The sequence below is a fragment of the Thermobia domestica genome, chromosome 17 (genome assembly GCF_964235325.1).
Source record: "Thermobia domestica chromosome 17, izTheDome1.hap1.1, whole genome shotgun sequence".
NCBI lineage: Eukaryota > Metazoa > Arthropoda > Insecta > Zygentoma > Lepismatidae > Thermobia > Thermobia domestica.
Genome location: NC_137470.1, coordinates 70,161,790 through 70,177,662, shown reverse-complemented (window position 1 = coordinate 70,177,662; position 15,873 = coordinate 70,161,790). Strand labels below are relative to the sequence as shown.

Below are 15,873 nucleotides of genomic sequence, written 5' to 3'. Positions count from 1 at the left end.
AAGGGGTGCAACTCATTTTGAACATCGATGGATAGCAAATTAATGTTTAGTACAATTTTGCATTGATTTCCAAAAACCCTATTTAACAAAGAAGAATTATTTCATTAAATGCAATGAGGTGTAAATTTTAGTCACAGTTTTATATATGCAGTTTCCTGCTTTGTTGTCCTGATCGACTGAAAGATAAACTCCTAGGCAAATCCATTTAAGGTAGAAACTTAAAATTTGGACAGTACATAGAATCTTTGATGCAAGGTACCTCTAGGGAAGGATTTTTTTGGAAATACAATGGAGAATGGAGGAAATGGCGATGGAAATTATTATATTAAAATGTCCATATTTTGGAATCTCTTAAGATTAGATCAGAGTTTTATGTATTGATGTAGAAGGGGAAAAATGGGTAGGGGATTACAGTTATTATAATAAGATATCCATATCTCGGAATCTCTGAAGGTTAGAGACACGAAATTTGGTATTTGGACTTCTCGTTTTATTTTTAACATTTCAGATAGAAGGGAAGAAAAAGTGAAGGGAAGGAAAAAGGGTGAATTACAATATTCCCAAGTGTTAAGCAGATAATATTCTGTGTTATTCCCACGGACGAAAAAGTATTTGTCTTAATATATTAAGCAAATAAACCTTCCATGGTGACGTGCAGGGTTGGCTGGTTTAAACCAAGGTGGTTTAAACCATGGTTTAAACCAAGGTTTAAACCAGCTGGTTTTTTCAAAAAAACCAACTGGTTTAAACCAAAAAACAAAAAATGTTCGTAAAAGTGTAAGTGTTTGTAAAATCTTGATGAACACACATTTGTGGGTTATCACGTGTCACTCCCGTATATTATTCGTATTATATTCAGACCTAAATTCTCCATTCATTACTCAAAAAGATTATACTACAAAAGCAACCTTTTTTTTATAAGTTTATAAATGTTTATTTTGTGATTTTTTGTAGTTATTATTGTTATGTAATTGCAATCGAAGAAAAATTCTAAATATTGTTTCGTTTCAATGTTTACTATTGATAAAATACATCGAAAATGCTGTACTTTTTGTGTGTGTGGGGGGGGGGGGAGGGTCATACAGACCTCACGAGAGGCCTTTAGTGAAATAAGTATCTTTGGTATCTATTTATGTATAAATGAGTCTGAGCCAAAGTGGACTCAAATAATTCGTATCTTTATTCACTTTTCTTATTGATATGCAGATTAAATCGGCGTATTTCTTTAATTTGGACCAACAAAAGTCGTTGTTAACTAACTTGAACTAAATTAGTTCTTCTGTACTCCGTAGTACTTTGAAATTGTTCATATGTAATTCTGTGTAATGGTTTCACTTGTGCAACTGTTTATCTTTTGTCCTTCTGAAATGACTCTTGACAGTTATATTAAGAAGCATGTAAGGATCAGTACAACGATTTTTATCAGGATTCCTTCGTGAGTGAGTCGGCAGACGTATCGCATTTGTGGCCAATTAGTCCTGGTTCCGAGTTCAAATGGAGGACAGTTTCTCTCGGATGTAACTCGAGAAGCGGTTTTTATTCCGCTTTAAGCTTATGTGACCACTTCCAGCATAACTCGGTTGTCGCATAATAACATCAAGGCGAAACAAACTTATTTCTGCCCATATATGATATGAATATATAGAGCAAATTATTTAAACCATAAAAACCTGGTTTAAACCAAAACAACCTGGTTTAAACCAAAAAAACCGGTTTATTTGGTTTTTTTAATAAAAACCATGGTTTTTGCCAACCCTGGTGACGTGACAAAAAGGCTGCGCACTCCCCTCAAGGAAAATATAACTCTTGTTATTTCAACAAAATGAGAAGTCTAAATATCTTTGTCAATATAATAGACCAATAATCTGCTCTCAGTCTATTGCTAGTACATACTAGCTAATATTTCTAAGTGTTACAGCGCGTAATATTTTGCGCTTCCTCCGAACCTTCCATCCTTTTGAGCACGAATTATAAACCTTAAGTAGACCAGTGGTGGGTATAGAAGAATCGCACTATAAATTGCATTACTGTATCCTGTTTAAATTGTATCACTGTCAGTTTATTTATTTATTTATTTATTTATTTTTATCTTCTCTAAAGTAGAATTGTAAAACTTTTAAAATTATTTTTATAGGTCACAGGTTTAGACCAATTCATGACTTCGGTTACGTAGCTCTCGACATTGTGGACTTGATAGCGGAAGACTCTGGAACTTATATCTGTCGTGCAGTAAATTTGGTTGGTGTTGATGAAGTTTCATGCACACTAATTTGCAGGAGTAAGTATTTATGTGTATTTTTAAGATACCCAATGAGAATTCTTTCCAAAAATGTTAATTATTTCCTTAAGTCCTAGTCAAGATTAGTTTATTCTTGAAAGAGTAGAAATTTACGTATTTAGAAGTAGTGTGTAATATAATGCACTAATGTAACATATAAATTTTAATTAGTAAGTCATTCAATCGTATTAGATTTACTAATAGCTGAATTTCTTTCTTTAATTTCCATGGTCGCAGTAGAGTATTGAATCTGCGAGGAGATTTGTGTTCTGGTTATGTTAAAACTTTTCGCAACTGCATTTTTAAATTGGAAATTATTTACTCTGATTGGAAAAGTTCAATATGGCCATTTTTATACAAATGGTATTATTTTACTTAGGTATTTACTTTCTTGACACACTTATCATTGTCCTGTTTGGTTGGAATATAGTGTTTACTCATACTGGATGTTCTTTATACATCATTTCGGTACATGAAGATTTAGTAGTTTAAGTTTCTTTTTCCGGAAAGAAATACAATATATTGCTTCTTTTCTCTAGGTACGGCTCAAATTCTCACTGGTACTCAGCATGAAACTGGCTTGGAACAGATTCAAGTCCTAGAAGATAAATCCCGTTACCAAAGATCTGAGTATATTGAAGAAACAACAACTCAAGCACCAATTTTCACTACATCCCTGAAAAATATAGATATTAAAGAAGGTCAAAGGGCACATTTTGAGTGCCGTCTTATACCTGTATCCGACCCTACTATGAAGGTCGAATGGTACCACAATAATGTTCCAGTAAAATCAGGTTATTATTTCTTCCACTTATACTTCAGTAGTACAAAACTATTTGTAATTAATTTTTTTCACAACAAAATCTGAATTTTCATAGTGAATTAGCAATGTTGCTAGAAAAGCAAATATGTGTTAGTAAACAAAAAATATCAATGAAGCCATTAAATATATACGAGGTTTTTAGAAAACAAATATAATGAAGTTTCAACATGCAGTGAATATATTATTTGTATTGACTGAAATAAATTCGTTCGTTCTTCATTAATATTTGAAAGATTACAATGACCTTTGACGAAACTGCAAATATGAACAAAAATTTGCTAAATTGATCTGTAATAAACAGTTCTTTACAAACCGAATTAGTCTAATTTTAGTGTACTAATTATGATTTTTTTTTAAATATTACTATATAGTTTGTAGTTTCAAATGTAGTATCAAAGTAGAGTATTGAGATGTGCATTGTAATTTTCCAGGCTCACGTTTCACGGAAACCAACAACTTTGGATTCGTTGCTTTGGACATCATGTATGCATATCCTGAGGATTCTGGCATGTACACTTGTCGGGCCAAGAATGCGTTGGGTGAAGCAGTAACTTCGTGCAATCTAATTGTTCATTGTAAGTATTCAACCTACAAAGCATAGTATACATTCATACAGAATCTTCTTGCTTCGAAACTCTCTCGTTTTCTAAAACAATGCATGTCCTCGTTCTCTTGTACAAAATATGTGTATTCTACGGTTATTTACATTTTTTCGTTATTGCTGAATATAATTATATAATATTTAAAGCGAAGTAAGGGATTCATAAAGAATGCTACAAAACAGAGTATAAAATTAGGTAAGGTGAAAGAATTGCTTACACTAAGTAGAAAAGATCATGTTAATATGTGTCCTAATTTTGTATGCCGTCTCCTTAAGAAGAATCATGCCCCTTACCATATCCTTAATTTTATAGAGTATAATTCGAGAGCGACAAATTCATAGAGTAGATAGGAACAAAACCGTCTAGTGTTACTTATGATGATCATTTTCTATAAATTTACCACATCTGACTTTAAACTATCAGAAATTAGTGCTTGTAAAGTGATGGCAGCGAAGTGTTGATTCCTATATGTTAGAATTCTCTTTGTCTACCTGTAGTTTGCAACACGTAAGATGTGTAAATTGGTAACATTAAGGATACGTGTGCGGGATCTGGTCGCTGTTAGATTGAGTAGAACGGGCGAGAGGAAATCTTCAAGTGGGCAGACGGTTTAATGCAAAGTGTGAGATTTCCTCAGAAGTCAAATTACTCTCACTTACTTGACGCAAGTCTATCTATGATGGCAAGTATGTTAGATGTGTCTTGAGGAACAGGTGTCTAAGGTGATCCACAGAACTCATAGTAAAACAATATCGGCGAAAAGTAATAATCGAGAAGAGAGGCATCGTAACAGGGTCGCAGATCATTAAAGATGAATGTCACCAAGAACTGTAGAGCGGCAAAAGTGACTGCGAATATCAATCGGTACTTGAAATAGTCTCTTGTGACAATCAGGTGAGTCGCATAACTTGAGCATCCCACGGTCGTGATTCAATTTTCACACCACTGATCACCTCAAACTATGCTTTAGCGCGAAGGAAATAATGTCGAGAACATAATAGGTGGACCGCTGATGACTAGAAACTTCTGATGAGACCTCTTTCACCTTACATCCAATAACAGGTCGTGTTTATAAAAGACGAATGACCAAAGAAGATATCTTCCAAACTGTCGTCTCCCTAAGCTGAAACATGGTGACGACTCTATGATCCTGTGTGCCGCAATTTCCTGGTCCATGGGTCTTGTGAGCGTAATCACAGAACATAATACTGTCAGTGATTATGTTGACATTTTAGATAATCACGTGCATCCTACGGTCTAGACGTTCTTTCCGGCCAATGATGCACTTTTCCAAGATGCTCTATGCACTAATTTACACTGCTGCAGCTGTTCAAGAATAATTTCATGAACAACAGAATAAGCTACAATACGTTCACTGAACCACTAAATCCCCCAGACGTCAGCATCATTGAACTTGCTGATGGAACCGAGTGCTGCATAAAAGTATGTAGGAGGAGTAGACAATATGTAGCTTGCCACTAAATAAATATATAATTGGCATTATAAAGCAGTCATAAGAAAGTATGAAAAAGGAAGATAAAAGTTAGAAAAATTGACCTATTGGGTGATGGGTTATCCAAAACTGCAGAGAGAGTAAGATCACCAAAACATGAAGAGAGAGAAGAACTTTTAAATAGTGTCTTCATGATGTAGTCATTAAAGTAGCGAATCTATAATCAGGTGTTCACGTTAGCAGATGTTTTTAAATATATCAAACCGGCATTTACATATAAAGAAGAAAAGAAGAACTACTATAAAAAAATAATACATTAGGTCAGTTTTCCCCCCAGTAGCATGAAGCGATAGAATTTTAGTTTATATAGATCGGACTTCTTTCTCATGGAACTCAGGAGTCGTTATTGACATAGATAGAAAAATAGATAGATAGATGCATAGATATAGATAGTTTATTTTAGCATCTATAAAGATTGTTTACAATACAATCCAATATCATAACAAAAGCAAGGATTTAATTTTTCCTCTCTTTCCTATAGCAAAGAAATCCATCTATATGGAAACACAGCATGAATCTGCTTTGAGCCAGATTCAGTATTTGGAAGACTCTTCTAGATACCAAAGAACGACTACACAAGACGAAGCAATTACTCAAGCACCTGTATTTACACAACCGATGAGAGATCTCCGTGTAGCGGAAAACCAGGCAGCGCATTTTGAAGCTCGTTTGATTCCTGTCGGAGATCCCAAATTACGAGTGGAATGGCTCAGAAATGGCGTGCCAATACAAGCATGTAAGTTATCTTGCTATTTTTAAAGTTTATATATTTGCTGATAGGATTTCAAGGTTAATAAGGTATTTAATATAAAACTTACTCAAATTGTTGCTTATTATTCTATTCTTTGGAGATCTCAGCTTCATAATTTACGCCTACAAAAATTCTTCATATTGTATATACCCACATGTTATTTGTTCGAAAGTTGGATCATACTCTTAATAATTATACTCACCTGGGATCATTCTACAGGGCTCGCATAAATGATTTATTCATTTTGAAAAGGCTGCATTTTCAAAAGTATTACACATACACGCATGAAAGATATATGAAAAGAACCACAAACTCACCAAGTTTATAACCCTCTACAAATGTTCAATGTGTGCCCCTTTGGTCACACGACACACGACACTCGAGCTCATTCCATACATTTTGTAGCATAGTCCTGTCAATTGTCTGCACTGCAGCACTGATGCGTTCTTTGAGATCGAGTAAGGATTGCGGTAGTGGGGGTACGTAAATAAGGTCCTTAAGGTACCCCACAGGAAGAAGTCGCAGGGCGTTAAATCAGGAGATATAGGAGGCCTGGGGAACAAATGGGAGGCTAGGTCATTCTCACCAATACGCCAGTCGTTGAGGTGGGATAGATAATGGGCTCGTGCTGCCACACAATGCAAACTTGGTGAGTTTGTGGTTCTTTTCATATATCTTTCATATGTGTACGTGTAATACTTTTAAAAGTATAGCCTTTTCAAACCGAACCTGTATAATGCTAGCCCTTTATAAGTAACCATTTATGCTAACCCTGTATAATTAACTACTCAATTAAGATCTTACTTTATTTACATCTGTTATGTCCGACCTTTCTTTTACATGATAAAAATTGTACAAATATTTAGACCTTGTATTTCATTAAATTTTGTGTCCTTGTACAATTTAAGTGATTTTACGAAAGTATAATTTTCAAGTTGTGTTGAAATATATTTGAATGTTTCAAGTTTTTCCCTGGATCATGATTAGACTTAAAGCATGAAAAACTCAAAATGAAATTATAATCCATGAAAATCCTATACACAGTCTGCGGGAAAATTTCGTATTTAGTAGTTGCAAAGTAAAAAAAAAATAATAAATTATGATATGCACTAATTGTGTTATCAAATTTTCTTTTTTATTTCCAGCTAATCGAATTACAACAATGCATGATTTTGGATATGTAGCCTTAAATATGAAGTACGTATATCCTGAGGATTCAGGTACTTACACTTGTCGTGCCATAAATGAACTTGGACAGGCTGTTACTTCATCTGCTTTGGTTGTGCAATGTAAGTATTAGGTGGATATTATTATTATTATTATTATTATTATTATTATTATTATTATTATTATTATTATTATTATTATTATTATTATTATTATTATTAATATGTAACTGAACATAGCGAATTTGAGTACAAAAGGCGATATGTGTAAGTTTTCCTTGGCTTTCTTCCCCTTCATCATTTCAACTATTTTTTGTAAGAAGGAAGAAAAAATTCTTTAAGATACTTGACTTCCTTCTTATATACAAATATTAGTAGCAATTACTAAATATCATCTCAATATAAATTATCTTTTAGAATCGTTTTCAGACTTGAGCTGATTAATGAACGAAACAATTGGAAGTTATTAAATATTTTTATTTTTTTAAGAAAAAAAGCAAGAAAGAAAAAAAGAGAAAATAACAAAATGAAATTAATACTGACAGTAATTTGCAGGAATATTGATAGAAAATATATGAAAGCTTGCTTAATGCAAGATGTCCAGCAGTGGCAGTGCTACAAAGGTGAGAGGAGAGGCGACAACCACCCCAATATTTTTTCTTGCCCCCTTTATCCCCCATTTTTCTATGTACAACCGGTGAATAATAATAATATATACAACCGATAATAATAATATTGAAAGCAAAAGAAATGTGGTTGCCTCGTCTCTCCAAAATTTTTCTTGCCTCCCTTCTTGCCCCTCTACTATTATTACGAGCCTAGTGCTGCCACTAATGTCTAGCGGTTTTTAGTGAGCTGACATAACAAAACACTTCTGATCACATTTGTTACTTGGTTTGAGCTTTATCGTACTCGCATTTGTTAAAGGTAGCAGGTCAATAATACTAGTTGATCATAAATATTCGATGATACCTAGAAATTATTTAAACGTTAGCACTTCTTCAATTATCTCAATCAGCTTCTTTACATTGTCTTTTCAACCATTTATTTGGCCAATTCTTGAAGTTATTGTATTCTTTCAGCTAAAGCCTCACTTCTTTTGGAGAGCCAGCATGAAGGAGCTTTGGAAAAATTACAGATGCTTGAAGATTCCTCGCGATACCAACGTCGTGAGGAAGAAGAGATAATAGTCACTCAGCCCCCTCGCTTCATTACTCAGCTGAATGGACCTACTCAGCTTGTTGAAGGACAGAGCTCTCACTTTGAGTGTCGTATCGAGCCATATCCAGATCCAAATCTGAAAGTAGAGTGGTTCCATAACGGGAAACCACTTCAAACTGGTTAGTCTTTTAGTTTGTTTTGTATAGTTGATTTTGATAACTGAAATCTTGAAAATACACCTTATGTTAAACATAAATGTGAAACTTTTAAATACAGTTCATTATTTGAAGATTATCTACGCTAGCTTTGATCATATTCAGTACTGAATTTAAAATGTAAGATAACATATTATCTTAACATTTAATGAATATCACTGAAAGTAGCGAGATTTCTTCGAGTAGTATTTGAGTTGATTACAGACTCATAGTACGTTCTATTTATTATTGTTAGATATGTAATTACCATCTCTTAGAAAAATCAGGACTACAATTGGAAAACTCTGAAAATACCAAAAAAATAATAAAAATAAATAAATAAATAAAAAATAAAGGAAATGAAAGAAACATATTTAACATACGATTGAAGACAACAAGCAAAGAAAACAACAAAAGACACATCAAGCATTTTCTAATATATTGGCATTTATTAGAATTTATTTATTTATTTATTTATTTTTATTACTTATCATTTATGTTACAAACGTCTGCATTTGAATAAATTCTTACAGGTCATCGTTTCCGTACAACTTACGACTTCGGATTTGCTGCATTAGACATTCTTACAGTTTATGGAGAGGATTCAGGAGAGTATACATGCAAAGCAACGAACAGACTTGGAACAGCATCTTCTTCCATCAAGATTGATGTGAAATGTAAGTGATAATATTCCACATGTTCTTATGAATATTAATCCCTGTGCATGCATTTTATTGCAAAATAGTCACGTACCCTATCTCTTTGTAGGCTGTCTGCATCTTTTTATTAGGCTATACATGATCATTCTCAATATTTGATATGTTTACTGTGTTGCGTACAAAGCCATGAAGAAAAGTTAAATTTTACGATTGAAAATTGTGACTTTGTTATGTAATGTATCATGACATTTCGGTTTCATTAGTTTAGTTATGGCAACACACGTTTTGTCTTGAGTTACGTAGTTTCCCTACTTTCTTTAAAGAGTATCAGATAAAACTATTGTTTATTCACACATTAAATAAAATCAACAGGGTGACTGAAATGTAGTAGAAATATAACACGATAAGCAAACTTTTAGAAAAAAAAAAACAGAAAGAAAAAAATGAGTACATAAAAATATCACCCTCCCGCTTAGAAATTAAGTACATATTTATTCTCGAGCTGTAAGATGCAAGAAGCCGACAACCTGCAAGAATTTACATATGATTGAATTGTGTATAAGCTCATTTTGCTGCGGAACCGATGCTTTATATCAGAAGTTTTTTTTTTATTATTATTATTTTTTAAATAAAATAATAATGCCGCATGAGGAAGTTGCAAGCAATAGCATATACGTCTTATATTCTTTGATATGATTAATTCAGTCTTCACTGCTGAAATTTTTACTCTGATTTTATTTAGTTGTATGAAGCATACGATTTTTTAAAGTTTTTCATTATCTCACAAACAGAAGGAAAATCATTAGGTTTGAAAGTAGCAGCTCTAAAAATAGAAATAACTATCTTTATCGAAGCGAGCGAAGCTCAGTAATACTTCTCTGCAACCTAACATTTTTCCTAATGTTATATATAACGACTTAGGAATATTATAATCCTTTACAGCTAAGTCTTCCATAATTGTTGAAAGTCAGCACGAAGGAGCTCTGCAGAAGATACAGTACCTGGAAGATGAATCTCGTTACCGTCGAACTACAAGTGAAGAGACAGTCGTTACGGAGAAACCTCAATTTGGCCGTCCTCTTCGTAATTTGGAAAATCTGGTTGAAGGACAAAGTGCACATCTTGAAGCCACTTTGACACCAGTTAATGATCCTACAATGAAGGTGGAATGGTTCTGTAATGGAAGACCTATACCTCAAGGTTAGTTATCACTTACATACTTCATAGGAGACATAGAGTAAAATCATAGGGTGCTTTAAGGTAGATCACTTCCTTCTGAAGAATAAATGTAAGCTTAATACCAAGTTACATTGTGTAAGAGATAATGGTGATGGGTGTGGATAAGTAGACCAAACTCGTATGCGTTTGCTTTTCTCAATTTATCTCACTTTTTCGTTATCTTTAATACTTTTTACTGTCCTTGCTTACGAGACAAAAACGAGAAATCTAAAATAAAAACTCTAATGGAATTCAGTCTGGGCTCACTTTTCACTCTTTGCATATATTGAATTTTTGCCTGAAGAGGATATAGTATAAAGAAAAATAGAACGTGTCCTCTCTTTTTCATTCAAAATGACCCATATTTCATTATTATGATTTTTTTTTTTTTTTCGTTTTCGTAGCTCTTTTCAACATATGTTGATTGTATCTTGTGCAAACTTATTAATTATCCAATCGAGATTGAAACTTAAGTTGGAATAACAACCTTGCAAATTTTTGTCTCACTGGGTCAAGTACTTCCAAAGGAACATTGATTAGTCAGTGGTATTACACATTTATACATATTTATAGATTTAGCTCGTTTTGCTTTTTGTACCTTTCATCTACATATGATATCACTTCCTACTAAGTACAAACAAGTTATGTTGATGAAGCAATCAAGTTTAATTTATTTTTCACAAGCGAACCAGTAGATTCAATCCATTTTAACAAAATTCTTTGTCTACTCCTGTCCTCTTCGAAGTGAATTTTTCCTTAAGCTGAACTTGAGTTTCTGCAAAATCGGGACCTAGCTAAATTCTTTTATGCGTTTGAAAAATGTAAATTCATTCCATTTCATGAAAATTTTTAGTCTTGCTATCAAAATATAAAAATACGTTGTATAAGGGATCTACAGCTATGAGAGACTATAAGGGATCTAGAAGTATTGATTTCTGTATAGCTATCAGAGACAGAGTCAAAAGTTTTCAATTCAATGGACAGTTTTAAGTGAATGCAACATTAATTATGACACGTTCAAATATATCAATTAAGTCATGTTGAAAATATCTAGTCGTTTCCATTTCGTAAAAATTTGATATTATTCACAATAATATCTGTAAATGTGACAACATTTTATACCATTTTTCTAACAGTTACACCAGTGTTGAGGTTACTAGGTTCGGATAAAAGCCTACAAGTAATTGGAACCCCACTTTAAGAAGTAGGCTTTACGGTGGTAAAAAGGGGTGTCAAAATCCACTTAAAAATTAAAATCAAACTAATAAATTTTCCTGATATGTGCATGATCAAATCACAATTGAACTGATCTATTCATTTATAAATAAATGTTCATTTTTTGAATATTGAGTCTATATTAACTGGAAATGCGGTTAATCATACAGAAGAAAGATATGAACCGATATATCATTTCCGGCACTAGATATTCTACAAGTAGATAGCTAGTATCAGGACTAAGTAAACATAGGCATCAGACGACCTCAATTCAGGTACATAAAAAATAGCAGTAAAATCTCTTAAAAGGCCTAATCATTGCGATATTAAAATATCGCTAATTTTACAGTAATTATGTGATATCTTCAAATAGATAGAACATAATCGAAATGTGGAAGAAGAGCGCGTTAGACAATATTACTTTTCATGAGGTAACGTTATCACGAGTCACCTAGTAGCTTTCCGTTTGCAGCCATTTAGAAACGCGAAATAAATTCCGATTTTCTAAATGTCTGGAAATCGAAAGCAGATAAGTGAATCATGATAACGGTATCTAATGTAAAATAATATTGTGTAACGCGCACTTGTTCCACATTTCGATTATCTTTTATCTATTTGAAGATGTCAGATAATTACTGTAAAATTAGTGATATTTTAATTTCGCCGTCATGGCGCCTCTTAAGCGAGAGAAACAGTTTACTTATTTTTCAAATGATTACATAAAACGAAGAGTAATCAAGAATATAAGAATATGATCAGTTGAGTTATTTATGGTTGGAATGAAGTGGAAAATATCTAGAAAAATATTTAATGTTTAGAAAATGTAATACTATAGCTTCTCCATTTTATTCCAACCATGAATAACCCAATTGATTATATTCTTCAGAGTTGATATTTCGTGGTAATTTTTTGAGTGCAATTTAAAACAAACGAAGAAGACGAATCAACAGTAAGCTTTATTTTCCGTAATATTTTCCATTGTCCATGCTTTGCTTTAGTAGACTAAAATCCGATTTAAACTACGCGCTGAGCAAAACAATACGTTTATTGTAAAAATTAATAATGTGTAACTGGCCAGTTATTCATTTGGCTTCATCAGACACTATAAATACACAAGTAATGATAGATTATGTATATATAAGAGACAGTGAAACAATTCCTAAATGCTGATTGGCTACCACAGGCTACTTCAGCCAATCCCCTTTAATCACAAAACCAGAATATAAAACAGAAACAAAATTCGCTAATTCCCTCCCCCTGTTGACATCATATACATACGTATCTAATTTACAAAATAACCTTACGAATAATTCTTAAATATGAATACTAAATAAATAGTAAAGTATAAATAAATGATGTACAATAAATAAATAATATAAATAATATAGAATAAATAAATAAATAATACTGGAATTTGCAAAAATAACTTGTACAATTAACATATCCTATCTTTAAGGCTCCTTAACAATTTATTCCACTGTTCATCAATTTTAAGCCCTGAATTCCAGTTCATGATCCTATTACCTTCTAATTCAATGAATCTTGCTTCTTTCCATTTTTTCACTAATCTTCTCTCCTTTTGGCCCAACACTTTCACTTCACTTCAATTAATTGAATATCCCGTGTCTCTTATGTGTTTATAAACTGCATTTCTGTCTCTCTCTCTCTCTCTCTCTAACGTAAGGTCGTCCTTATGTTGTTTTATTAGTTTCTTTAACCGCTTTCCCGTTCCCTCAATATAGCACATATCATAGTCACTGCACTGGATCTTATATATTACTCCTTCTTTCTCCATCATTCTTTCCTCCTCTTCTTCTCCCCTCTTTCTTTGCTTCTCCCTTATTACTTCTCCCTTTGGTATGTATGTATATGGTGTCAGCAAGGAGGAAAGGGAATTAGCGAATTTTGTTTTTGTTTTATATTCTGGCTTTGTGATTGAAGGGGATTGACTGAAGTAGTCTGTGGTAGCCAATCAGCATTCATGAATTGTTTCGCTATCTCTTATATATATATATATATATATATATATATATATATATATATATATATATATATATATATATATATATATATATATATATATATATATATATAATCTGTCATTACCTGTGCATTCATAGTGTCTGATGAAGCCAAGTGGATAATTGGCGAAACTGTTAGACGTTATTAATTTTTGCAATAGACGTATTGTTTTGCTCAGCGAGTAGTTTAAATCGGATTTATTTTTCGATATTTTGAAGTTCCACTCAGTGAGGGAAAAGCACCGTAACGCATTTAAATTGCAAACCGCTCGTCTGGCAATAAATCGGGGACCCCCTGCACCAAATGCGCGCACAAACTTAATTTTAAAATGTAAAATTTCAAACGAACTAGTATTACAAAGACGATGAGGAAAAGAAGAAAAAGGCTAAAGAAGAGCTTCCCGGGATGCAAACTTTTATGTTTGAGTCGGCTCTCTTACACACCACCCGTTCAAGCCTTTTAATTACTAATTACAGTAACTTTCTATAATAAAAATGTATTCATTTCAATCTTAAGTTTCAATATTTCGTGAAAAGTAACTAATTAATGCCTTAGAGCTAGTGAGTATCTATGACCAATTTTACTGTGTATATACACTGATACATTCATATATTTTATTTCTTCAATTTAGGACATCGTTTCAAGACAACATACGATTTTGGATTTGTTGCTTTGGACATTCTATATGCATATGCTGAGGATTCTGGCACATACATGTGTAAAGCAAGGAATGCTGTTGGTGAAGCTGTGACAACTTGTTCCGTGAAAGTAGAAGGTAAATTAGAACGAGCTTTAAGAATTTATGGGGAAAAGGTTTTTGAATATTTGAAAACAGATAGTGTAAGTAGATATAGAATGACTTCTGATGTGTATAGCAAGCAATCTGTTTTGGGATCAATGTATGGGGACCCGTACAATTAAAATCAATTAAATAACATGGAAACAGAAACGAATACATAGTAAAATAGCTGAAAAGATTTGTTTTCTTATGTCGATATATTCCTACTTGAGATATTTCCCTTCGAATTTAATGTTAAAATGCTTAATTGTTCCTTGTATTAGAGATAATTTAAGTAATTAAATCGTATTATAATTCTTACTTTTTGGCATGTATGTAATTCTCATAAAAATAATTTAATATATTGCTAATATACCAGGTTCACGAAATTTCTTATAATTTGCATGATATAACTTTTCACATTCTGACGGGTTTCTGCTGGATTATGTTCTGTTGAAGCTGTTATAAATTAATTACTTATTTCTGAATAGTTCTTAGATTGGAATTAATATTTATGCTTCATTTCTATGGTGAAGACTAATAGTAAATATGGTAGTTGGGAGTTACATTCGGGACACAAAATCCATCAGATTAAGTTTTGAGGGCATATTGATATTAACTTTCTGTAAACAAAAAGCTCTCTACGTCAAAACTGATACATTGATGCAATCTACCATCAAATGCCCTATCGCAAATGCCTGTAATTGATATTGAAGAAATTAAACCATTTGTTTGCGCCACGGAAACCAAAACTTTCAATCATTCTTCTGAATGAAAAGTTTTAAAATATCATTATTATTTCGTTGGGTGCTTGAAAGTTTTTAACATTTCATAATTGCATGGTGGTTAGCGACAATGACATTACAGAAAATATTATTTATATAGTTCTTAACTAAAAGATATCGAATTCTGATATATTATGAAATGCAATAAGCACGTAAATATGCTAACTACAATACTTATTTTAATACATATAAAAGATATCCAATAATAGAAAAATTTGGGTAATTTGATTTCAGAGCAGAATATAACAGTTATGTGAATTAACACTTTTGATGATGGGTACTTAATTTTTTGAAACAGCAATGTCCAGATGAGAGCTTATCTTCTGAGAATAATAGTGTGCAAAAGGCATTTCAACATGCTCTATATATACAGGCATTGTAATGTATTGAATATGTCCGCGATAAAGTGAATAACAATGAAAGTACAGTTCATTTTACATTTAGCAGAGAGGCATGTGATTTCGAACTTGCACCTATAGATTAGTAAATTCCTTATAGCGGAGAAAATCATCCTTCCTTCATTTTTAGCAACTATTTATTATAATCACACTGCATTTACTTAACATTTAACAGATGTGTCAAGTCCAAACCCATACTTTGAAGGCCCATAATTTGGGAACCAAAAGGCAAGTTTGGAATGACAATTGACCTTAATGAGTTCAGTAGGGATACGAAATACCACGGTGTGCAGAGTTTTGGTTCTCGAGT

General features: G+C 32.6%; 1 protein-coding gene across 6 annotated transcripts in view; it reads left to right on the top strand.

Moving 5' to 3' along the window:
- sls (sallimus) overlaps positions 1-15,873 on the top strand; it is a 346,510-nt gene that overhangs the window by 195,356 nt on the left and 135,281 nt on the right. For all 6 annotated transcript variants that reach the window (XM_081744934.1, XM_081744932.1, XM_081744931.1 and 3 more), the window contains exons 26-34: positions 2,135-2,278; positions 2,818-3,072; positions 3,533-3,676; positions 5,698-5,952; positions 7,113-7,256; positions 8,216-8,473; positions 9,022-9,165; positions 10,090-10,347; positions 14,234-14,377. In XM_081744934.1, the coding sequence (XP_081601060.1) occupies positions 2,135-2,278; positions 2,818-3,072; positions 3,533-3,676; positions 5,698-5,952; positions 7,113-7,256; positions 8,216-8,473; positions 9,022-9,165; positions 10,090-10,347; positions 14,234-14,377 (1,746 nt within the window). The remainder of the gene's footprint in view (positions 1-2,134; positions 2,279-2,817; positions 3,073-3,532; positions 3,677-5,697; positions 5,953-7,112; positions 7,257-8,215; positions 8,474-9,021; positions 9,166-10,089; positions 10,348-14,233; positions 14,378-15,873) is intronic.